Source organism: Clytia hemisphaerica, unplaced genomic scaffold (assembly GCF_902728285.1).
Source record: "Clytia hemisphaerica strain Z4C2 unplaced genomic scaffold, Clytia hemisphaerica genome assembly, whole genome shotgun sequence".
In the NCBI taxonomy this organism is placed as follows: Eukaryota; Metazoa; Cnidaria; class Hydrozoa; order Leptothecata; family Clytiidae; genus Clytia; species Clytia hemisphaerica.
Window position 1 is genome coordinate 102,400 of NW_027104229.1, and position 24,769 is coordinate 127,168.

The 24,769-nt window shown below is 36.0% G+C and overlaps 2 protein-coding genes across 3 annotated transcripts; one reads left to right on the forward strand and one right to left on the reverse strand.

The window, feature by feature from the left end:
* Positions 1-1,005: 1,005 nt before the first annotated feature.
* LOC136815869 (uncharacterized) lies at positions 1,006-15,779 on the reverse strand. The gene is made up of 16 exons (XM_067072314.1): positions 15,704-15,779; positions 12,724-12,818; positions 11,816-12,012; positions 11,006-11,185; positions 10,138-10,304; positions 9,450-9,591; positions 8,872-9,080; positions 7,836-8,123; positions 6,935-6,994; positions 6,330-6,401; positions 5,499-5,549; positions 5,191-5,261; positions 4,559-4,714; positions 3,736-3,868; positions 3,113-3,429; positions 1,006-2,626 (listed from the first exon to the last, which is right to left on the reverse strand). Exons 1-16 carry the CDS (start codon positions 15,750-15,752, stop codon positions 2,006-2,008), a joined length of 2,808 nt encoding a protein of 935 aa, XP_066928415.1. The 5' UTR covers positions 15,753-15,779; the 3' UTR covers positions 1,006-2,005.
* On the forward strand, positions 14,266-24,443 carry LOC136815870 (metabotropic glutamate receptor 8-like). 2 transcript variants are annotated; one of them, XM_067072317.1, is made up of 2 exons: positions 14,266-14,352; positions 21,914-24,443. In XM_067072317.1, the coding sequence occupies exons 1-2, from the start codon at positions 14,319-14,321 to the stop codon at positions 24,370-24,372; spliced, it is 2,493 nt and encodes an 830-aa protein (XP_066928418.1). In that variant the 5' UTR covers positions 14,266-14,318; the 3' UTR covers positions 24,373-24,443. The 2 variants fall into 2 exon arrangements, with proteins under 2 accessions (XP_066928418.1, XP_066928416.1); XM_067072315.1 differs by lacking the exon at positions 14,266-14,352 and adding an exon at positions 21,318-21,448.
* Positions 24,444-24,769: the final 326 nt, after the last annotated feature.

Sequence of the window (24,769 nt, forward strand, 5' to 3'; positions counted from 1 at the left end):
TTATATATAGATTAATTAAAATGTTCATAAAAATTTTTAGATTTTTTTATCAGATTAGTACATAAGATTAGCCTTCAAATCTTTCTCAACTCCATTATTTCAAAATTGAGTATGCTACACCATATCACACCTAAAGGGAAATATTGCTACTCTTTAACCCTATTAGCCCCAGGGGGGTAGAATCTACCACGCTGGAGTTCTTTTGTGTATATCTCGGAGAAAAATTCTTTAAGCGACTTGAAACTTTCTGACTTTTAACAAAATCTTATTAAGAGTACTTGTGCAAAATTTTAGGGTCATACGTAGACTATGTTATAGTCTAAGACGAATCACTATCTAAGAAAAAAGCCCAAAGCCGAAGAAAATTCGCAAACGGGTTTTTTTTGCCGAAAATAGTTTACAGTCGGTAGAGTTGCCGTTTCTTCGAAACTCTCCCGCCGATTTTTTCCCGTACAGTATACCACCATAACGCCATACCGCCATATTTTCCCGCCTTTACTATCATTGTAACGACCGATGACATCGTCTAGGTCATACGTTGTCCAGATCAGGTTTTATGTCTTTATTGTGAAACATGACATAAAACCCAGCTAAAATCGCTTGTAACTCAAAATTTTAAAGTGCTGATAACTTCTGAACTATTTATTCAATCGTTTTCAAGTTTTGACACGTGATAGGCATTGACAATATAAATTTGAAAAATTGAAAAAGAAATTTAAAAAAAGATGACGTCATCATTTTTGACGTCATCAAATTTTGAAAATTTTACTCATCTTCAGCACAGATTTTAAGGAAAAATCTTCATAGAAAATGAAAAACCGGCAATAACGTTAAAGGACAACCTTTTATCTTTCAGAATCTTTAAACATAATCTAAATATCTTTATTGGTTCGACTGTAATAGAAATTTATGTAAACCATATATTTGGGCTTTTTTCCGAAAGGTGGAAATTTTGGGATGCCGTCATCGGTTTTCGAATAACGTCATCAATTTTTTTTTCTTTTTAAAACTTTGTGTCAAGATGGAGAACATCTGTGCCAAATTACATGGCCATAGCTCTTCTAGATAAAAAATAATCGAGGGTGGTAGATTCCATCCCCCCTGGGGATACAAAAATAAAAAAAGCTTGGGGTTAATAGGGTAGCCAAATAATGAGTGCATCTTTATTTATACAGTTGTCTCTCTAATTCGATATTTTTCGAACTACAGAAAGATTTGAACAACAGAAGTTTATTATTAGTGGAAACATGACATGTGAATAGAAATAGTATTTTATTTTTCGTATTTTATCAAAAAGTTTCTAATATTCCGCCTAAAATATATAAGTGAAAAATTACACGGAAAACTATACAAGTTATATTAAAAAAACTATAGTGTACAGTAAAATTGTAACCTTTGAGCTGCATTATACTCAGTCAAAAGATGAACAGGCATATCAAGGTTCAAACCTTGGAAGAAATTGTAATGGGATTATATGAAGTCTTATGGTTTATAAATTTCGGACATTGAATCTCATATTACAAAAAAATTCATGCATAATATGGAATTTAATCCTTGACATATAAGCATATTCATAAAAGTTCAGCTTTTCTGGACATTCATTCTTATCTTTCTTTAGATTGCTAAATTTTGATTACAATTCTACCGTCTCTATATTTTGACTATTATTCCATTAATCAAATTTGATACCCAGTCAAATTTTCACGAAAAAAGAGGTTCAATAAAATCCCGCAAATTTTGTCAAAATTTAAAAGTGATATTGATTGTATTCACGAATCCGACGACTGCCATTTTGTCTGCGTTTATTTACATAGCATATTGAATGATTTGTATCTGCCAGATTTGTACGCATGGCACAATCCATCTTTGGCAATCGAGGATTTGTTCTCGTTCCTCCAAAACACAAAAGGTTTTCAATATTTTTTCACATAAAAATTCTGAAGTATTTTAGTATAGAAATTTCTAGTCAGTTTAAATATACTTCAAATGTATTCCAAAGAATCTTCTAATCAAGAGGTGATAGGATTTGAACCAATCCTTCCTTCACACGAATCATTTTACGAATTCTAAACGCATGCGCGCCATTTCTTGTCACGTGTCTACCTCCTTCTGATTGGAGGAATTCAACAATGGGGTGCTTACTGTTCATTGTTAAACCAAGCATGCGTTCTTTGCTCTCATTGGTTAATTTTTCGTTGTCATGGATACCTAGAAACACGTGTTGCTCCACAAAGGTGTTTCGTGCTTTTGATGAAGTCATAAATTTTTTACGGTAATGCTTCGGCATGATTTTTGGTGTTTTGAAGATATCGTTTTCCAAAAATTGGAATGTAAATTGCTTGAAGCTGGCAAGTTCTTGGAAATGATTTGCCAGGTCTTTTGAGATTCCAATACAAAGCTTCTTATGAAAACAAATCTCAGTGGGTCGTTGAGCTCCTTTGAGAATTTTCTTGAGGTGTGAACCTTTGATGATCTCATACATTGTTGATAATGATGGTGTCGATCTTAGCACATCCATAACGGACTGGATAGGGGTGTCAATCATGGAATCAATGATGGTCAATTCAAGAGATTGCGGTAATTTGATTGAAACGATGATTTTAGCATTGTTTACCATTTCAGCTTTCTGTGAAATAAAATAAAATAAAGTATTTTAGCTACAATCCGTGCCATAATATATTTGCACTTTTGGCTAATTTACCATTTTTCGAAAATTGAAGTTCGAGCGAGAGTGTCAATTTCAGGTCCTCAACTTGATTTCATCGATTATTTCGATCTGGGAGGAATTTATTGGTTTCTAGACTATACTTCAAGCGCTACTGGACCATTTTTGAACTTTTGGATCCTCAGATCCTAAGGTCCTAAGTCTGAAGTTTCTTGTTAAAACTCAGAGTTAAAACTCTACCCTTCCAACCTACTTTAGGCACTTATAAATCGATTGTGGTTTCGAAACACCCCGGTGAATTTCCCTTTTGTGCCAAGTATTTTGTCACTGATTGTAGGATATACGCGTTTTTAAATTTTTGTTTTTTTGTGCACTGGAAATGCTGCTGAAATAGAAATTATTAGAACACGATTGGCCATGATGGAAAAAAAAAGAAAAATCACTTACATTTTCGAAATGCTTTTGAATGATGATTTTTGATCTCGTCGAAATCGAATGCAGTAGATTGCCATTTGTTCCCATACGTCGTACCACGTGATCAAGGAGGATTTGAACAATTGCTTTTCGATCCTCGGCCTTATTGGTTTTCTTGAAAGCCTTGTATTGTTGATCAACAGGACATAATACTGTGATTTTTGTTTTCATAATACGTTGCACTTCATGTAAATTGTCGAAAATTCCGTATTTCTGAAGATCATGCATGAATTCTTTGCATCCAAGTTTTTCAGCTAGTGACATCATATTCTGTTGATGCTTTTCCAATCCTAAAGAAACACATTTTATCAAAAACTCATACTTCAGTTTTGATTCATGCTAGTACATGGCTACTAAGGCTCTGTCGATTTTTGTCTGTTGCTTTTGAACATGGAATTTGTTTTGATAAAAATCAAACTTCAAATTGCAATTGTGGCTCTAAAATGAGTACGATAACCGTAAGCACACAAAGGTTAAGTTGTATAAAGTCGTACCATACAATCGTTAATTTTTTTAATGATCACATTTGATCTTGGGGGTCGCAAAGACCTTTCTGACCTTCCACCCAAGAATACGGCCTTGAAAAAAACTCTTACCAATGTCCCTCCTATTTCTTCGATTTACTGGGATATTACTATCTCCCTCATCACCATTTTTACTCTGGTGATAACTTGAAATAATTTCTTCGATTGAATTGAACAAGACTTCATTGCCGTTCGGCAATTTGCTCTAAAATATCAAATTGGATTAGAATTTATCACCATACTTCGGACAAAAGAACTCTGTGAGTATGCTTCTTAAGGAATAAATAATTGAAATAAAAAGGTTCTCATATAATGGTATATAACGTCGTTTCTCGACATCCAAACGACCTTATTTTGATGCTATAAATCATGGTAGGGCCAATATCAAGAATTGTGTCCCAGAAAACTACAAATATTTCTTATGTAGCTGATTTTTTGCATGAAGGCTTAGCCTTTCAAGCTAAGAAAAGAGGGTTAATTTACTAATTTAAGGTTAGCTTCATAGAAAGATTTTTGCTTTTCCCAGACACTAAATTTCATTGGGTTGGAGATGAGCGTTGTGTTGCCTTGAATAGTGATTTCTTTCATTTTGAAAATCTACCAACGCGCCCAGATGTTATAACAAAGTGCGTTAGGTATTACAAAGTGTGGCGTTAGGTATTACAAAGTGTGGCGTTAGGTATTACAAAGTGCGTTAGGTATTACAAAGTGCGTTAGGTATTACAAAGTGCGTTAGGTATTACAAAGTGCGTTAGGTATTACAAAGTGCGTTAGGTATTACAAAGTGCGTCAAGGTGTATTACAAAGTGTGGCGTTAGGTATTACAAAGTGTGGCGTTTATTACAAAGTGCGTTAGTACAGCCCACTCAAAACTCTATGAATCTGGAAAACTCACCCTAATCAAATTCATAATTTTCGTTTTATCGTAATCTCCATTCACAACTGATCCACCATTATTGTTTGCGGCTTCATCATTTTCTAGCACTATCGTTGCTTTACCATCCTTAGTTCTGGCTAATTGTTGAGTACCTTGCATCACGTAATTTTTACCCTGAAATTTCATAACAATATATTTTTGAACGTATTTTTATGAAGGCTACAAGAGAATCGGTTAGAATTTTTCCTTATAGTGGAGCAACTGAATCGTATCATGAAAAAGTGACTACACACTGTGTTGGTCTTAAACATTTATTTTTTAGACTCGATTCATTAAACATGGAGAAAGTTCACACTCGTCAGAGAATTGTTTTTTGGGTTTCCCCAACACCTCCCTTCCCCTTAACACTTCGAGCACCTTGGGGGAGGGCAAAGAGGATTTTCAAAATTTCGAGGTCATAGCACTTGTCAATCTTGAGATTTTTAAGGGATGCTTTCCCTAGTAAAAAGATGCTCACAGGGTGAAGAGTGGGGCTTTATTTTCGGACCGAGGCCATCATAACCGAATATCTTATTACGACTATGTTACGGTCATGTTCTGACGCAATTTTACAAGCCTTTAAGTGTCTGATACAAGAGTTATAAACTTACATTACCACCCGGGAAGAATAGGTTCAAATAAATTTGTTGACCAGGACAACATTCTCCGCAAGTACCAACACCTGTAAAGAAAATGTAGAAAATATTAAAATTGATATTAGAATATTTAAAAATATTAAAACATTTTCATGCATAGGCTACGTCAAATCTTCCTCCATTTAGTGTGTATAATGTCTATAAAGTGTATTCAAACCCTCAGTGGGCGTCGCTATTGGCCGCTTATAGTACTGACTATAGACCAAAAGTAAGGCATAAAAACTGAGAGCAGTCTATTACGAAGATGGATTAAATATTTATACCTTGACATTTTGGCTTAGCTTTAGTTGGGCATGGTGTACTTTCCTTTATTGCTGCGAAAAAAAAAATTGAAACTTTATTTTCTTTTCATTATTTTTTGTTATCTTGTTTACCTTACACGTTTCGTGGGGTCAGCCATCCCACTTTACAACCATACAGGGGGCTGGACGCACTTTTCCAAGGAGGTCTTAAAGAAGCATATTTTTTGATTTTTCTAGGCGGTAAAAAGATATTTTTAAACTTCCAGGGGTCAACTGACATTAGTCCGTCCAACCTCACTTTAAATAAGACATGAAAATAATTTTTTCCAGGGTGTTTTTGCAAATTTTGCAATTTTCCAGGGTATCCACACATTTCCAGGAAATTTGCTTTGACTTGAAAAGGTTCGTCCACCCTCCGCTGTATAGGAATTGTTTAGAACAACCTAATGAATTTTTAACATTTGGGGTTATGTAGACAGTCTCCTCTAAGGTATCACTCTTTTACCGAAATGCGTTTGTAAAATTCCATTAAAATAATTAAATAAAAGAATCCCCAATGCAAAATATTGCGTTATTTTTTCCATTCACTTTGAATTTTCTGAAAACAATAAAATTCAAATCCCAAGCCATAAAAACATGGGAATATAAATCTCCATCGACTTTCAGTCCGTCATTTTTACCCCTACTAGCTGAAAAAAATCCTACCGGGTCTATTAAGAAGATGCCTCAAAGATAACGTTCGGGGGAAAATCTCGCGGCAAATTTTCTTGTTTCAATATGATATCAAATATCACTGATTGTAAAAGTCTGATTAGGGGTTTTTTAAAAAGAAGAACCTGAGGCTTATTTTACCTGGTGGTGGAGGGAGAGACATGGTCGTTGTTTCTTCTGTTGTGGTCGTTGTAGTCGTCGTTGTTGCTGTTGCTATATATAGAAAAAGACAATTTTGAATTAATTGATAAATTTCCGATTTCCAGGGACTTTGAGTCTGTCTCACAACTATGTGGACATTTTAGTTTTTTGACCTTTTCCCAGCACCTATTCATGCTACGTTAGAAAATTTACATTCAAGATATTTCCAAGGAAAATAAAGGATAAAAGATTTTTGAAAAATTGAAAAATGAAGAAATAAAACGAAGATGAAAAAAATGATTTTCTCTACTGTACTAAAAATAAAAACGATGACATCAGACTATTTAAAAAATTTAAACCTTGCTAAATTCAAGTATGTATTCAAATTTTTCATATCTTTCTTGGATAAAAAGTTACAGCCCTTTGAAGTAGGCCTAAAATGGACAAACATGACCGAAAACAGCAAAAATATTCAAGTGTTAATATCTATATTTTGGAAAATTGAAAAATTTCCACTTTTAAAGACTCCTTAACACTTTAATCATTTCTACGTAAATCTGGCCCTACCAAATTTGGGCAAAATTCTTATGAAAAATATTACTTACTTGTTGTTGAAGTAGTCGGTGTGGTTGTTGTTGTCATCGTTGTTGTCGGTTTAAATGGTACTAAAACATAAATATTGAATGAGCAAGGCTAACAATGGTTTGAGGAACTTTTAAACAAATACAGCAATCGAATTACAGTCCCAGCTTTTTGACATTTATTTAACGTTATGTGGACCCTATTGGACTATTCCAGAAATAGTCTGTACCCTCATGTTGAGGAGGTATGGCGTCCAGGGTGATCTCGGAAATAGAAAGAATCTAGGGGGTCAGTTTTTTTGGGTGTAAAAATCCAGGGTGGTCAGTAAAATGAGGTTGAAAGTCCAAAAATGAGAAGAAAATACAAAGGGTCCTAAAAAATTGAAAAAAAGGGGTCACCTTTTCCAAATAAGACCTCCTCAACAAAGGGGGTGTAAATTTTTTCTGGAATAGCCCATGGGCGTTAGTTGGTTGTTGCCTTAACGCTCTCTGTGTCTGCTGAATGTTGAATATACAGACAGAGTTTAAAGATAAAGAGAATTTGACCATCTTGCTCATTCCGTCGTTTGCACGTTGTTGTTTTGTGTTTATAGCTTGAAACAAAGTCCATTCGCTTTAAATGTGCACTCTTTCTTATATGGAAACCACTCTCATAGAAATTACTCTTATAATTACGCTGCCATGGTTTCCACACGGTAGCAAAGAAGACAATTAAAGCGTATGGAGATTTTTTTTTTTTACATTATTTCCTTGATCTCCAAAAAAATGGGTTCTTCTTACAAGAAAAGTGTTATAAAATATATAAATAACTAACAACTCGAACAGATACGGGAAGAAGGACTCATCAGAAGGAATAAGGAAAACTAAGTAACGCTCGGAATCATAATACTAAGATATGACGTTTGGATGATGGACATTAACTTACCAGCATCTTTGCAACTCGTCGAAGCCAATTTATAAACAAAATCTATGCCGGCCAATTCGTTTGGATGGTTAGCCAAGAAAACTCGCGACGGATCTCTTGTGATTCTCTCTAACTCATCTTTATTAACAAGTGGACCGACCCCGATCGCAAAAATGATAACACCGTCGTCATAAAACTTTTGCGATGCTGCGACAGGATCGAGGATTCTGTTACCAGATCTCTTTGGATTTTGTTCGCCGTCTGTGATGAGGTAGATAATCTTCTTGACTTGCTTACCTGGTCTCATACCTAGGAGGAATAATACAGCTATCAACAATAGCCCTACAAGAGGATTGGGCTCAAATTTATTAGGATTGGAATGACGCCAAATATTTTTATTTGTGAGTGCGTTAGTTTAAGCCTCGTGTTGAGAAGATGTACGTATTTTTGTAAGAACGTCCAGGTTTTTCGAATGTTTTGAATCTTCCCTAACTTTTTGAGTCTCAAGCTTACATATGTTCCTAAAATGTTTTCATCTTCACTATTTCGTGAGTATTTTTGTACAATCTCCTAAGAAATTGGGTGTTTAGATTCCGCAAAACTTCATTTCTTAATATCTTGGTAATCAAAGCCTTATGAGTTCTTACACAGTTTTTCTTATAAAAAAAAACGTGTAATCGTGCATTAACATGCATTAACGCACCCTTGGGATGATATCACTTCTGCTTTGATATCTTCTGGCATCCTACTTTCAAATCTTACTAAACTAGCAAACTAGTCTATTAATTAATCATGTCAGAGGGCGGGAACATAAAAGGCGGCGGGCGTTTGCTAGAATAGGAGCTGCGTAGGAGAGCGAGCAAAAGTTGGTGAGAGGCTGCTGATTAACAGACTAGAACATTCTGCCACGGCTTAATTTTGGAGGTTGTGAGAACGCAGGAGTGCTTTCAGCCCTTGCCGCCGACAAATTTTTTTCCTACGCTTACCTAACTCCTACGCCCACTTTTCCCGCGTGATACCGTTCCAGCCCGACTGGCGTGCCAGTCTAAAATCTTACCTCCTTTGACAGTGAATAATTGATCTTGGGCTACTAAGAAAGCCAAATCAATACGCGTCCTGAATCCAAAATGCTCCACTTTTTCCACTGATTTCAAGAAACTCGGCGTGGAGAAGTGATCAGTGAATTTGATAGATGCTGTGCTGAAACGCCCAAAATCACTGTAGATGACTGCTCCGGCGTGTGACCCTTCTTTGGAGATACCATAACTAAGAAAGAGAGGGTGAAAAGTTTGGCCCAGTTGATAAAGTATGTAAAATCAACGTCTATCTAACGTTCAGAAAGTCCAATCTGCGTTAAGACTTATGATTGATGGAAATATATACTCTGATATCAATTCTTGATTTTATTTATGTAAGGCGTTTCTCCTGGATGGGAAATGAAGCCACTTATTTCCTATCCAAACATGTGATCGGCGTGTTAAAATTTCTAAAGGCGGGAAAACTTAAGACTTCACTTTTTCTCTGCCCAGCTGGCACACAACGTTGTTTCAACGTTCATCTAACGTTATATGGACGTTTTGAACGTTAAATAAACGTTGAAACAACGTTGTGTGCTTCAAACTCAATGTAACCCACCTTGCAGTTACGAGTTTGACGAACTGTAGTTCGGACAAATAGTCTTCCCTTATACTATTCGAAGCATCAATCAAAAATCCAACGTCTGCAACGAAATCACATTCATCAAGTTGCTTTGGGATGTTTTGAACGGCGAATCGATCTGTGAAAATGATGAATTTGAAATAGTCAATAGACGGAAAAATCGTTGAATGAATATCCATTAAGTCTCTTCCAAAAGTAAATTATGGGACACTTAATTTTGCAAAAGGTCGTTCTAAATGATTTTAAATGTCGCAAAAGTTCCTGGTCTGTGAAGTTTTCTACGTTTAGAATAATTTAGGTAGTATACAGCACTTAAGGGAAGGAAGACAGATTAGCCTTGTAGGCTGAAAGATTGAAATTATTGATAAAAACATGTCTCACAGCCCCGGTGGAAATTTTTCCTCAGTGGGGATAAAAATTCCTATTGAGATCTCAATGGGGATAGAAATTTTATTTTTCTAAAGTTAAAAAATCTAGTGGGAATAATTTTGGAGTGAAATTTTTAAACATTGGATCTCAAATGGGAATGAAATCAAAATCAAATTCCTAGTGGGGCTGAAATTCCAGGGTATTTTCCCACCGGGGACTTTTTTTGTTAAATTTTCCCGTGGGGCTGGGATCTTAAAATAATTTGTCAAAAACATAAAATAGCTTGTCTACATACCGTATGAAGGATTTTCAAGTAATCTGTAAATTATGTCATAACCGGGTTTACCGGGAAATAATTCTCGGATTGTGTTAACCGATAAAATTCTATTTGGATATTTTGCAGCTCCAATTAGTTCTTCGTTTCTTGCTTTTTTACCAATTCCAACAGCTAAGACGTGGAATCTAAAATAATTTGCAGATTGCTTTGTTGGACATATTTTCGTTTCTTATCAAACTTGAGAAGGGCTACTAACACTCCTGTCTCACAGCCCGGTGGAATTCTTTCCTCAGCGGGGATAAAAATTCCTATTGAAATTCCAATAGGGATAGAAATTCTATTGATCTAAACTCAAAAACTCCAGTGGGGATGGTTTTGGAGTGTCATTTTTAAACATTGAATTTCGAATGGGGATGAAATCAAAGTAAATTTCCCAGTGGGAAATTGAGAAAAGTGAGAAAACAGGGGGGTCTACTATTACAATGTCCAGAGTATTTGATGTGCGAACTATAAATCTCCAAATTTGTAAAATTATAGTGTTATTCATCATAGGCTCAAATTTTCCGTTACCAAAATAGAATTCCACGATAAAATAGATAAATTGTGCGAATAATGTGATAAAAATTCTGCAAATCACCAAATTCATTGTGTAAACGGGAGATTCGATTTCAGTTTCAGGCCTATATAGCCCGGGGTCCACTTAGTTTTTTGATAGACTGGATGGCGCTGATAAGTGGCCCGGTGTAATTTGGCAATCCTCTAGTCCACTTCACTGGACTCAGCGCCATCAAAATCATCAAAAAGCAAAGTTCAGTCAGAGGTATAGACTCTAGTCTAAGTTTTATACAACATTTTATATCAGGATTGATAAAGGAGTAATACATACTTTGGGTCATTAAGAAGTTTAGAAGCTACTTTTGTGATAGAATGATCTTCATGTTTTCCCTGAGTCAGCAATAACAGTACCGTCTTTTCTGCTTGTGGTCGACCACCAGCGTTCTCAGAGAATATGGTAGTGTTAATGTCTTGGATGGATTTGATGAAGTTCCTCTTGTACTCGTCTCCACTGAAATAAAATAAATGATAAGATTAAAACAACATCCATTTAACATCCATGACGTCTGATTTGTGTTAGCGAGTACCTCACAAAAAAACCTGGATTTTTCATTCCGTTTCTTGCCCTGGAAACCTGTGCTCCAAACATTTGAACAAATAGACGGCGTAGAAAAAAAGCCTTGGGTCTAGTAAAGGCAAGATGAACGTCAAAATAACGTCATCTTGACGTCTAGCGAAAGAAATTCTTTCACTATGCTTTGCAAATACTGGCTGAGAATTACTCGAGTGTGACCAATGAGTTACAATTTACATGCTTCTGAGCTATGACCTAGTATTGGGAGGTAATACAAATAAGTGCTTTCAAGACCTAGAAATACATGAATAAAACCAGTTAAGGTTTACTTAGAGGGGGGTTTATCTAAAGAATTCTGCATTACTAAAAATAGACAAAAAGAAAGACAAATTTCATAAAAAACGACATATTTTGCCCCGACCAAAAGTGACTGTAACACCCCTAGCGATTCATTCCTCTTCCTTTATCACGGGAATTAACTGCATGTGGTTTAAAAGAACGACAAATTTCGCATGCGTGTTATAGTGCAGGATTTTTCATAGGACTAGACTGATAGTTGGAACTTACTCTTGTGCAACGTCATTGGATAATTTCTCTGTTACTTTATCAAGGGCTTCCAATGATTGGTCAAAACATCTTTTTGATTGACAATCAAGTGATTGTATGATATCAATGATGTCATCAGCCACCACCAGAGAATAGTGAATGCATTTGAGTGAGGCTGTATCATTCTTGTGCAGGGATACGTATAAACGTTTCAAATCCTGCATGTTAAGAAATATGTAGAAAGGTTTGTAAGTTTTTTCATTGTACGTTCAAGCACCATTTCACACTGGCAGATTTAAGGCAATAGAGCAAGTACGTTGGAAACATGCGAAGGAGTGCAACGCTCATCAATTGACAATGAAATTGCAATTACAATCTCTTCCCCTAATAAGTTTGACAATGTCTTGAACTGCCTATGCCATTTCTCTCTCTACAAAGTATTCCTTGAATAGTACTCTTTCATCCTTAGAACGTACCCAGAAAGGTGTGAATACTATATCTGAAATTTAACGTATGTGTGGACAAAAACTAGGGTCTTAAAATTTGACCTGTAAAGTGTAGAGACAACTTTTAGAATTTTAGTAAATTTTGGTGAAAACCAACCCTTGCTATTCATCTTATCGAAAGCTTTTGTCCATTTTAAGGCAAAAATTTTTTATTTTTGGACTTTCTCACATTTCCACCATTACAGTACACTTTCTAAAGCCTGAAATAACGGGCCGTGAAAGGTACGGCGCAGGACGTTCCCGTACGGACGATTGCCGCACGAAAACGTAGGGTACGTAATGACTGCATCTACGAAAGGACGCTAACCTTGAGTTCCCTAATCCCCCGCCCCTGTATAATGCATTGAACATGTGTCAATACATCAAGGGGAGTTTTACAAGACGCACGAGACAGTGATATTTGAAAATTGGTAGAACTTTTACCTCGACTTCAGACATAGCGCGAGCACGTGGTGTCTCAAAGACAATAGCGATATCTCGAATGCCATCTGGACAATCGTCAGAGGATGCCTCGATTACTATAATATAAAAGTGAAAGTTTAGATTCGATCATGTACCGCCTAACTACCGAGTCAAGGTTATACAAGATTTTTAATGGTACACTAAGGCTGGTCTTCACTATCGCGCGCTTCGAATGGCACTTTTTCGAGGAAAGCTTCCACGCTATTGGTCGAAAGAAAAATAAAGCAACTTCATTGGCGCGATCTGACGTAACGGTTGAAAAAAAAGTGTGTGAAGTGTGTTCAACTTTTTCTTCGAAAGTGCGCTTTATTTTTATGACGTAATCTTTTTTCCGAGCAAAAAGGATTGAAGCCAAAAAGTGAGATCGCAGCGTGCGCAAGTGGCCTCGGACTGCCTTTATGGACTCTTAGTCTAATTTGAAAAAAACTTAGATGTTCTTATGAAAAAATGTGTAGCATCTGAATGAGTAAATCCTCCTGGATCCAAGGATTGATGCAAGATTTTTCGGACTTACTTTCATGTGTGAAAAATATCCTTAGGTTTTGGGCCTTGATAAAATTTGCACATTGGTTATAGCTAGGGCGAACATTTTAGAACTGTTAGATTATAATGTCTTGACACAGAATGTTAGATTATGAAGAAATTCATATAGTTCTTGATGGGCTTTTTCCTGTTTAGATATCTTTTAGATTTCCGTTTGTGAGTGCTTTCCCGTCTCTGATTTTCATGTCTCGACAAAATAAGTTAATTCCACTCTCTTCCCCGCAAATGAACCTTGAAGAATATTCTCAATATTCTTTAATTTTTCATTGTTTCCTACTTCGGTTAACACCAGGGCGTATATTTTACACCCTTAAATTTTATCTTGAATCTCGTGATTAATTTATTTCTGTTCCTTCCCTACTTCAATCAGATAATTCCTTTAGTTCTCAGCAGTTTCAACGGTTTTCAATCTATTGGGCTTATTAGATGTCAATGGCTTCACCAGACTGAAAAAGGGTTTGAAGTGTATTCGTTATTATGATAGTAAGATTTCCCAAATGAATATTTTATGATTTTTCATTTAGGCTAATTGGGTACAGCGGTATGGACAAATTTTCGAGCCTGGGGAATCTCTTTTGGTTACAAAACTAAACCACTGAAAAGGTCCCAAAACCACAAAAATCGAAAATCTTGAGTCACGATTTCCGACGCTTTTGGGAAAATTTATATGTTGAACGGTGAAAAATAATTATGTTTGATTTCTCCAATTTTGGGATAAGTCACTTAACTGGTCAGCAAAGCGTTTTTTCTTCGATTTTCGATTCTTGTCCCGCGGGTGCAAAACCGTTTTCCTTGCAAACAAACCTATTATCACCTTCCCTTTAATACAAACACTTGCAAAAATGTACTTAAAAGTTTTTTCAAGTGGTGAATGTACTTTGTAAACAAAATGCCGTTGATTCTCTTTCATTAATCTTCCCGCATTATGAGTCAGTGCTGTTTTTACCTTTCTATAGAGAGATTCCTGATGCAAAATCGAAGACCTTCCAGGCTGAAGAGGTCCTCAACCTAGAATGTTAAGTGGCTACAATGTTGCGGCACGGAATAGTATGGTTTTTGTCTTTTTTTCCGGCTAAGATAGTGCTGTAATAATTGTCTCGACCTTTAAATTATTTTAGGGATATGAGATGGAGTGCACAAGAATAATACACCTTTTCGACCGTAGCCGCCAATATTGCCGTGCGGGCATTTTTTTCTCGGCTTTATCCCACCAAAACCGTCCCAGTCTTTTTTTCGCACCTATAGACTATAGAAAAGTGTGTCAAAAAAGGATTTGATCGAGTTTAGGTGAATAATTAAATAACTAAGTGGCACGCGCTTGACTGCGTGACTACGATCGAAAAGATGTATTTAAAAGAATGATTTTAAGGGAAATTGAGTAGGTACTCCCTACATCTTTAAACTAGAACAGGGTATTACTTACTATGGGTCTTAAGTTCCAGGAGCTGAATTTTTTGTCGAAATATTGCATGATTTGAATAAAGTAAACATCGCTGTTTTCCACTAAGCAAGAATTTAAAGAATTAATACCGCTGCTGTATACAGAAAACCGCATTTAAATTTTTCTTCTCTAAAAAGTCTTTATGAGTAATGCCTTGAAAAACAAATAACTGTTGCGGTTTCTTTCTTATCGAACAGGTGGTATTGTTATATTAGTCGGAAGAAACGACAAAATACTTTATTACCCTGCAGTTCATGTCACCCTCTTAAAAGCAACACAGTTAATACTGAAGTAAGATCCGGGGGGGTACTAGGTTTGCGAGGTGACGGGTAAGTCCGAGCCAAAAATCGAAAATCGAACCTTAGATAGAGAGGAAAAATTGGCGTTTTTAGGACCCTTAGAGGGACTTTTCTCAAAATTTTCATAGATTTTCACTCGAATTTTGTCCAATTTTTGGAAAATCACAACCCTTTGAGAGAGGAAATTTTCAATTTCTTGATTTTGGACCCTTACAGAGACTCAATTTTCTTTTTAATGGTTTTTGTACCCCTTTGTAGACTTTTGAGGGTGTGAAAAAGAGACCCTTATGGCTTTCACATACCGGCAACCATTTTGCGTACCCCCTCCGGAGTAAGAGCCACTTTTACAATTACTAGAAATCACGTACCGCACATTTCCACGGAGACTGTACTCTGAATATTAGAGGCAGCCAATATTGTAGTGTAAGCTGGTCTGGGAAAAAAAGACTTTGAAAATGATGTAAATCACTCTCGACATTAGCCTGTACCATGCTGCACACGGGCCATCTATCATATTTTGAGAAAGTCTTACCGTGTGTTGAACTTTACATTTTCTTTTCAGCTGAGAAGAGTTTGGTACATGCTATCTGGACATATGATCCCCATATTATTTTGTGGTCTAAATTGCATACGTCATTAGAACATAAAAACAACTTACCTTGGAAAACAAATAGCATAAGTAGCGTAAACACAATTGTCTTCGTCATTTTCAATCTATGTTTTATTTTTATCAAAAATCTGCAAGTTAACAATTACTTATGATTTAAATTCATAATTGAGAGAGAACCTCAGCGTTAATAATTAACTACAGCCCGAAAAAAATAAGGGCAAAACTTTGCCCGTTGATAAAACCTCAGGAATTTTATTCTGCAGAAAGATTCGCATTAGACTAGCAAGCGTCTGCCTCTACCCTAGGGAATAATGCTTATAAAGATGCCGTGTGAGAGTGGTTTGGAAAGCCAATTGTATGCAGCGAACCTTAGTTGGCCCATTGCAAGCGTAAGCTTCAGTGAAATACAACGACGTGGTTTACTACTACTAGTCTAGGTTCACATAAGCGAGGTCACATCCACCCTTTATTTCCATCACAGTGGAATATCTGAAGTGCTAAATTTAAACTGTTATTCGAAATACGGCGTGAATCTTTTAAGGCATCACTTTTGCTTGGAAGAGGTTGAAGATTCGCATCTTCCCTTCGGCTGTACAGTGGACTTTTCCTAATTCGAACTTTTATTATTCGAATCCTTCTATAATTCGAACGAAAACATTAGTCTCCTCAGCTGGAGAGTAGTTTAAAATGCTCTCTATGATTCGAATCGTTTTTTCAATTCGGAGAAAACTCTTTTTCCCTTGAAGATTGAAATAGAGAGAGGTAACTCCTCGAGTCCACCGTAAGGGTCGATATCAGCAAAGATGAGAAAAATTGCACTATAAGGGTGTAAAATTTCGAAAATCTGACCATATTTTGTCTGAAAATGGTCAAAAATTTTCAAGAAAATGTACCGTAAGGATTTCTTGCTCAAATTTGCTCAAATTTTGCAAACATTTTCTATGCACTGTAAGGGTCCAATTTCAAAGGCCTAATTTTGGGCCGTACGTACGGTCGTTTTTGAATCGAGTGCCCCCTCCCCGGGAGGTAACTATATCTATAGTTTGGTTAACATCTCTTCAAAGACCAATGCAGAATCTCCTACGCAAATCAACAAGATTCTAAAGCCATGAGCTCCACATAACCACTCTACAACTTCCACACTCTGCAAATGCCAAGTTCTCTAAGCTATTTAAGGGTTAAACTGAGAAAAGGGAGACAGGACCTTAGCCTCTCGACCGGGGTACTTAACTAAAAATAATAAGATATCTAGCCTGGTTTCTGTAAAAGATTGAAGGGCTTGTAGACAGTAATTTCCGAAATAAATTATCATAAGACTTTATTGACAAGTTTTGACGTATTGTTTTTCTCTTGTGATTTTCTTTAGTTAGTACGTTATTTTATCACGCGAGCTTTGCATTTGTAACGATTTAAGCACCAAACTACTAGACTTTGCTAACTCAAAAACAGCGATTGTGCACAAGACAGGTTTTATTGTACTGACTGAGAAGTTCTTACTGGGTGATGAAGACAGAATTCCAACTATAGCAGCCGGTTGATCTTTCCTAGAAAATGTGCACCAAAAAGACACCGCCTGAAATTTCACACCTAGACGAATAATTTCTTTTTGGTATTAATATGCGAGTTTAGCCCTTCTAAAGCGATTAAGACAAAAACTCTCTGTAATGTGCCTCAGAATTTAAAACTTCATTTTATTGAACGGGTGCATCTATTACAAATGGTAGCTAATTTTAGACATCATTTATTATTGTTGTATTATACTCATTTCACTTAGGTCAAGGGACCTTTCTTATACTAATCACTAATACTCGTGAAGTTAACATTTTCTGCCTATGAAAAGGGTAAGGGGCTAGATTCTTCAACCTCTCTCAATTAGGAAAAAGTGGAACCTTAAAAGATTTGTGCCGCTTTTTAAATGCCGGATTGAATCTAACGCTCGCTCTCTTTTCGCACATATTTTTCAAAATCTGCCGATTGATTTTACTTTCAATCTGGCATTTGTGTGAAAATCACGTGGGTCACGCGTGGATGGGAAATAAGTTGCTCTCGGATATAGCCTTTTTGGGGCTTTGAAGTCAATAGGCCAAAACGGAGATGTCAACTTTTTAAACGATCAGTTTATATGTTTTTGGGCCTTAGAACTTTAAACAATATCGTGGAAGTCTGAATAACTTAACAGCAATACGATTTCAACATAAAATTACATAAAAAGAAAAAAATCGGAAGAAAATTCGATAAAAAGGTAGACAAAACATCATCAAAAGATCTCTGTCAAGAGAGGCTGAAAATACTTTAATAATAAACCTCACCCTAGCTTAAACGTACAAAAGGTATCAGACGAGGAGAAAAAAGGTATTAAAGTCACTTTGATCTATTTTGAAAACACTTATATTTGAGCTGATAGAAACCAGCCCTCTTATGATTGATTTAAAGTTATCTCCAGGATATTCTTCACTGACATCTTATAAAAGCACTAGATTGGGCTATTCAATCTTTTTTATAAAAAGATTCACGACACCAGTACAACGGGAACACCAAAAGTCCATTGCTTTATCGATATTAATGTCCCATTATCTAAATTTCGAATTGTAGATTGGCCACCCACGCTTAAGGTCTAAAGAAAGGGGTTAATTTCTCATTGGAGAAAAAGGATTGTTCTAGTTACTCGTCGCACCGACATACCAATTCAAGTTCAACGACATTTTACGTAAAGCTGAATAGACCTTCAGATTTACCCTGAAACGAAGCCATAGGCCTAGACTATGCTATAGTCTGGCCAAATCACTATCTAAGAAATAAGCCCAAAGCCGAAGAAATATTGCAAACGATAAGAACAGAGTTTACATCCGAAAGAGTTTGATTGTCTTATTCGAAACTCTAGCACTGTTTTTTCCATATACCGCCAAAATGGCTGTAAACTGGCCGTGCATATATATTTTCCCGCATTTACTATCCGGTTGACGGAATAGGGGCTCAGATCTTCAACTACAAAGATTATCTAACCTTCAGAACATTTAAGTGTGTTGGAAGGGAATTTCTACTTCGGATGGCAGATTTTTCAGGACCGCCTTAATCTATAATTTTTTAAGGCCTTTAGCATCTACTGTTTTTCTATGTTTTATACAGGAAGTATTTTATGAAATATTGTCCTAATCGAGGTTACTTTTTTGACGTATTATGGTTTGGCATTAATTTCCTCTGAAACTTCAGCAAGATATTTATGGAATTGTACAAGAACTGACCTAGATGTCATCTTTTCTCTTTCCAGGTCATATATGATTTTGAGCAAAATGTTCCTGATTCTTTGATATGATTTAAATTTTGTATTGTATTATTTTATACTTCTTGCCCCTGGAAAAATTGAAAATTGAAAAATTAAAAAGTTGTTTGTTCGGAAAATGTTGTCTGTGAATAGCAGAGAGGTAAACCCCCTTTTTCGAATGGCTCTTCATTTTTTGGGTGGCGCAGGGTATGAGACACCAAAAAACTCTATTGATCATTGATTTTGGAACCCCTTTCTTTTCTTTTTACCTTTCAGCAAAAAACAGGACAAGGACAAGGACAGCAACTTTTCCAAATTAGGGGGCGCCAAATTAAAAGTTTTCCTACTTGAGGCTCTTGTTAGTTTTGGTGTCAAGCCACCACAAACCATAATTCTCCAGTCTTCGATGATTCATCACCCATAATCCTACAGTCTTTATGGATCCACACTGATTAAGAGAGGAAGTAAAAATAGGAAAGAGAAGGAAAAATCAACTCCCATTCTTAATCAGGATGACTGTTCTAGGTTGGGAGGCTTCTTTTAGAGGATTTAAAACCCGACTGGTCTTAGAGAGTGATTTTCAGACAGATTGTATAAAAACTTTATCCTGTATATTTCACCTTACCCGTAGCCTGGTTAACTAAGTCCGTATTCACAAGGCTAGGACATACAGCTAATGGCAATATAGCGTTTTTGGTGCTTTAAAGATTTTTTATATTTGCAGATTTTAAGTTTGCTTTGGAATGGTTATTCAGTCAAACTTACCATCAGATTTATCCTAGTGACCGAATCAAACTAGCTTAGATTCCTAGGCTACTTTATAGCGGGTTTTTGGGTCGTACAGACATTTAAGATTAGTGTCACGACGATACAGGCTCATCTCGAAAGAACCTGAGACATCAGTCGAAACAAATATTCAAAACACTGTACAAAAAAAACGTAAATAGAATGTATTTTAATAGTGGAGTGTTTTCAAAGGGGGCAAAGGTGACGACTCTATTTTAATATCTGCTGTTTAACGATAGTTAGTGTAGATTTTTGGATCTGTTGTTTAGAATTTTTTGGAATCTCAATTCTTCTAAAAATATCTATGTGCTGTTCCCATAAAATGACAAACTAACTATGGGACCCCTTCTCCTAGATATTTGAATCTGTTGTTCAGCTAAAATCTACATCCTCTTCCTAAAAAAAGTTAATTCGAGCGCCATCTTCTCACAGACCCACTGGGAATACTTTCCACTGGAAAAATTGGCCAAAATATCGTCCCCGGTGGAAAACTATCCTCCAATTCTTCTCCCATCTGAAAATAATCAAATAAATCAATCCTCACTACAAAATATAATGCCACTTTTCCCATCCGCACTGGAGTTTCTGACTTGAAAGCAAAATAATTTAAATACCCGGCCATAAAAAAACATGGGAATATCAATCCCCATCAAGTTTCAGTTCGTTATTTTTATCCCACTGGCTGAAAAAGTCCTACCGGGTCTGTGAGAAGGGGGTGCATTCGATTTGGAGTCCCACTTTGCTTCTGATCTGCAGCTCAGTCCCTTATAAAAGAACAGCAGATAACTTGAAGAAAACAAGCCAACCTAGAAAATGGGATAAGCTAGTCAGTTTCAAAGAAAAACCCACCACCTAGTAAAGAACAGTAGATATTTCATACTAATGGCTCACCGGATGCTTCTTAAGTGGGAATAATCTTATACTTTTAGGGGTAAAATACTAGGATGGGGATAAACAAGTTTGCCATCAGAGTACTCGATGGGTAAGTTTCTTTCTTCATTGACATTGCCCGAAATCTACCCTAACGGTGCATTTTATTGAGAAAAAAAATTGACCATTTTTAGGTAAATGATCAGGATGATCCTATTTCGGAAATTAGTAAAGCAAATCCTTTTATCCTTTCCCAACCTGTTTTTCGGAAAAGAACGATGGATCATGTTCTTGGTACAAGGATGTTAAAAATTTGAAAGTGAGTTTTACCAGGAAAGACTTCCATTGTAAACCTTAAAAGTTATCCAAGACGATAAACTTCTTTGAGATTCAATTTTCAAAGTCAAAAAGCTGAACAAATAAATTCGTTTGATGAAAAAAAAATTTGATGAAAATATTTCTTTTTTAATCAACACTATAAAAAGTAATAAAACTTTCGATTATCCTGTTTCGCACCCAAATATTGATATATTTAATCAATTTTCCAAGCGAAATTAAATCAACCTGTTTTCTAAATACCCCCGTCTTTAGATTGAAATATAGATTGAATTTCCAGGTTTTATTATTTTCGAGACGGGGGTTTGTTTGTTTTTCTTTATGTGGTTATTTTTGACAGAGGCTTGTATTTCTTTTTTTCTAAGATGGAAACGAGAATAATCTGGAGGTCGCGAAGCAAAATTTGAATCGAAGAAAAAACTTAAAAGAAATAACATTATTTTCAACAATCTTAAATTTTGAATGTTCTAAGGAAAATCCAGGCACGATGAGATTGCTAATGGTCTTATTTTTTATTTCAAATTTGGCAAAAATAAAAGGTAAAAGAATGTTACAAATTTTTTTGAAAAAATTGTAACATTACGGTTTGCATTTTATCATTGTTTTGTGATTCATTGCTAGGTTGGAGGGTTACCGAAAGCAGGTGGAGGTAGTTCATTTGGTTGCGGGAAATCTAAATCTATCAATAATTTTGAGGTGATTTTTCCAAAGAGCTCTACAGTTTTCGGTGAAAATACTTTAGATGATTTTCTTTCCAGATTCTGCTACATCAACCTTCCCACGAGTCCGCTTTATCCCACTAAAACACCGTCTTAGTCCGTTTTTCGCACCTATAGACAATAGAAATATGTGTCAAAAAAGGATTGGATCGAGTTTAGTGGGTTAATTAAATAATTAAGTGGCATGCGCCTGACCGCGCGACTACGGTCGAAAAGATTACTTACCAAAGTTTAAAATAAATTTAATCAAGAATCATAATAAATATATTCTTTATGAAATTCTAGGTGACAAGATAGCACACAAGGTCGGTGACTTGATCCTGATTGGGCTCTTCAAAGGAAATGGTTCCATCCCTAGAAAGCCAGAATGTAGTATTCCACGACCAGTATTTGGTATCCTCCCAATCATCACCATGACTCAAACCATTGATGAAATCAACTCTAACTATTTGTTGAAAAAGAATTTGACTTTGGGGTACGCCATATTTGATTTATGTAGAGAATCATCGATACAACGTGATATTTTAGCGATCACTCGTTTTGACCATATCGCTGGGATCATTGGGCCGGAAGACTTCCAAGTCGCTCAGCTCGTGGTCCCCATTATGAGTTTGTATTATGTACCGATGTTGTCGCTTAACGAGATTGGATTAAGTATTGATCGGAGACACATGTTTGATGTTCAACACTGGATCGTACCGAGTATTGTCGACACTGCAGATGCTGTTATTGATTTTGTCGCTGAAATGGATTGGAATTACGTCGGGATTTTTTATCAGGAAAATAAGTACGGGTGGTCGGCTGCACATAGCATTAAAACAAGCGCTATGTTGCGAGGAGTATGTGTACATGATATGATTCGATTTAAAACTGGAACGACCATAGAAACTTATCAGAACTTTCTAGACTTTGTAGTTGAGAATACACCTTTATTAAAAGTCTTTATACTGATGTTACAAGAAGCTGAATTGATCAAATTTTTGAATGGTTTGAAAATGAGTAAACACATAAATGATATTACTTTTTTAGCTATGTCAAGTTGGGGAACCAAGAAAATAGTGGTTGAGGGAAACGAGGCAGTCTCTAAAGGAGTTATAACATTCCAACCATATTACCCAGCAGAATTACCAAGCTTGAGTAACTTTTTCCATAACAGAGAAATCTTCAAATCGAATCTTTATAAAATCTATAAACTCGGATATTGTAATACAGATCCTTACCAGTGGAACGCAACAGAATGTCAAAATGATGAGATATTTTTTGAAAATAAGTTCGGTAATATCACACATTCTAATGCTTACGGGATAGCCAATTCAGTCTATGCTTTTTTAACCGTATTCAATAATTTGATAGACAGAGGTTATAACGAAAGACATTTGACTTCATATTATGGTTGGTATCAAACGGTTATCGAGCTTGATAAACTTAAAACTTATACAGCACCAAGTCTATTCAATAAACAAGTATTCGAGTTCAAAAATAATCGCCGTGTTTATTCAAACATTGCAATCTATAATTATCAAGAAACGACAAAAGGTGTTTTTGAATATCGTAAAATTGGCTCTTGGGTGAAATCTAAAAACTTGGTACCGAGACCTCCTTTGAATCTAACGAATTTTCCTCGATTCAGGACAGGCAAACTTACCGTTAGTAAAGAACATATCCAATGGCGTAATAGACATAAACTAGATTCTAATTGTAGCCCGAAATGCGGGATTAACGAGATAAAGGCACCATATACTAAATGTCCCCGTGAATGCTGGAATTGCCAAAAATGTCCAGCAGAGCATGTTGCGATGAATAATACTTGCGTTTTATGCATTGAATACGAGAGACCAAACCCGTTGAAATCAGTGTGCGAGACGTTGCCTCTGACAGGGGCGTCGATACCTTTTGGTCTACAAGTTACTGTTTATTTTCTATCCATCATCAGTAGCCTAATAACGCTTACTTTTGTCTACGGATTCATATATTTTAAAGACCATCATATTATAAAAGCGTCCTCGAGAGAATTAAGTATCTTAACCCTTACCGGTGTTTTAGCTTGGAATTTGGTACCACTGATCAATATGACAAGACCTACAAAGATTTTATGCTTTCTAAATCGGACCGTCATGTATCAAGGGTTTTCCCTCGTCTACGGCCCTTTGTTTTTGAAAACTAATCGAATATACCGCATATTCAAAGCCGCCAAGAGCACCCCGGTCCGCCCTAAGGTGATAAGCCCTGGATCTCAAGTTGCATTATCGTTGGCATTCTGTTTCATACAGTTACTTTTATGTGTTCCCAGATATTCGGTTATTTCTATTGGTTATCTGTATCCTAGCGACAGGAGCCATGTTGAGTTATATTGTCATGACGACAGTATTTTATTTATCGCGAACTTTTCTTTTGTTCTTGTATTAATGTGCGGAACAACATTCTATACATTCAAGACGCGCCATTTCCCTAAAAATTTCAACGAATCAAAATACGTTGGGATTAGTATGTATGTCACGTGCTTTATAACTAGCCTGGGATTGGTCACTTATTTCTTGGTAAACAATGAAGGTGTTAAATCTCTCTTACCATCGTTGACTGGTGTGGTATCTGGTTACGTCATTATGTTTTGTATCTATGCGAGGAAATTTGTTTTGATTCGAAGCGAATCTAAAGAGACTGGTGACAAGAATCCATCGATGCAGAGTAATATTAGTCGCACCACTACTGCAATGTCTTTGAATGAACAGTGTATTTCGGAATAGATAGTTGCAGCGAGCGTGTCTGTAACTTAAAAGAACAGAAAACGCAAAGACTACCTTTTAAGTGGATTAAATTTGGCGGGGATTTACTTTGGCGAATTTTAACAACATTCGCCAAATTAAATCCACGCTAAAATTTCAAAAACCGACCATTCGCCAAATTTAACAAAAATAATATTATGTAAAAAATAAAAATAACAACTTTTCAGTGTATTTTATAGTAATTTTTAAGTGTCTCAAAATTAGCATTTCGCCAAATTTTATGAAATTGATCTATCGCCAAATCAAATCCCCGTAAAAGATCGTATCTTGGCCAATCGCCAAATTAAATCCAAACCAAAATTTATCCACTTAGGGTATTATATGCTGCAATTTCAAGCCATTCCATTTTTTTATCCAT

Excerpts from the sequence above, each read along its gene's own strand:
- LOC136815869 (XM_067072314.1), bottom strand. The coding sequence starts at position 15,752 with ATGACGAAGACAATTGTGTTTACGCTACTTATGCTATTTGTTTTCCAA. Across the intron at positions 8,124-8,871 it reads ATTATTCACTGTCAAAGGAG|GTATGAGACCAGGTAAGCAA; the intron begins GTAAGATTTTAG and ends TATTCCTCCTAG. Across the intron at positions 3,430-3,735 it reads AAGAAATAGGAGGGACATTG|GATTGGAAAAGCATCAACAG; the intron begins GTAAGAGTTTTT and ends GTGTTTCTTTAG.
- LOC136815870 (XM_067072315.1), top strand. The coding sequence starts at position 21,397 with ATGAGATTGCTAATGGTCTTATTTTTTATTTCAAATTTGGCAAAAATA. Across the intron at positions 21,449-21,913 it reads AAATTTGGCAAAAATAAAAG|GTGACAAGATAGCACACAAG; the intron begins GTAAAAGAATGT and ends ATGAAATTCTAG.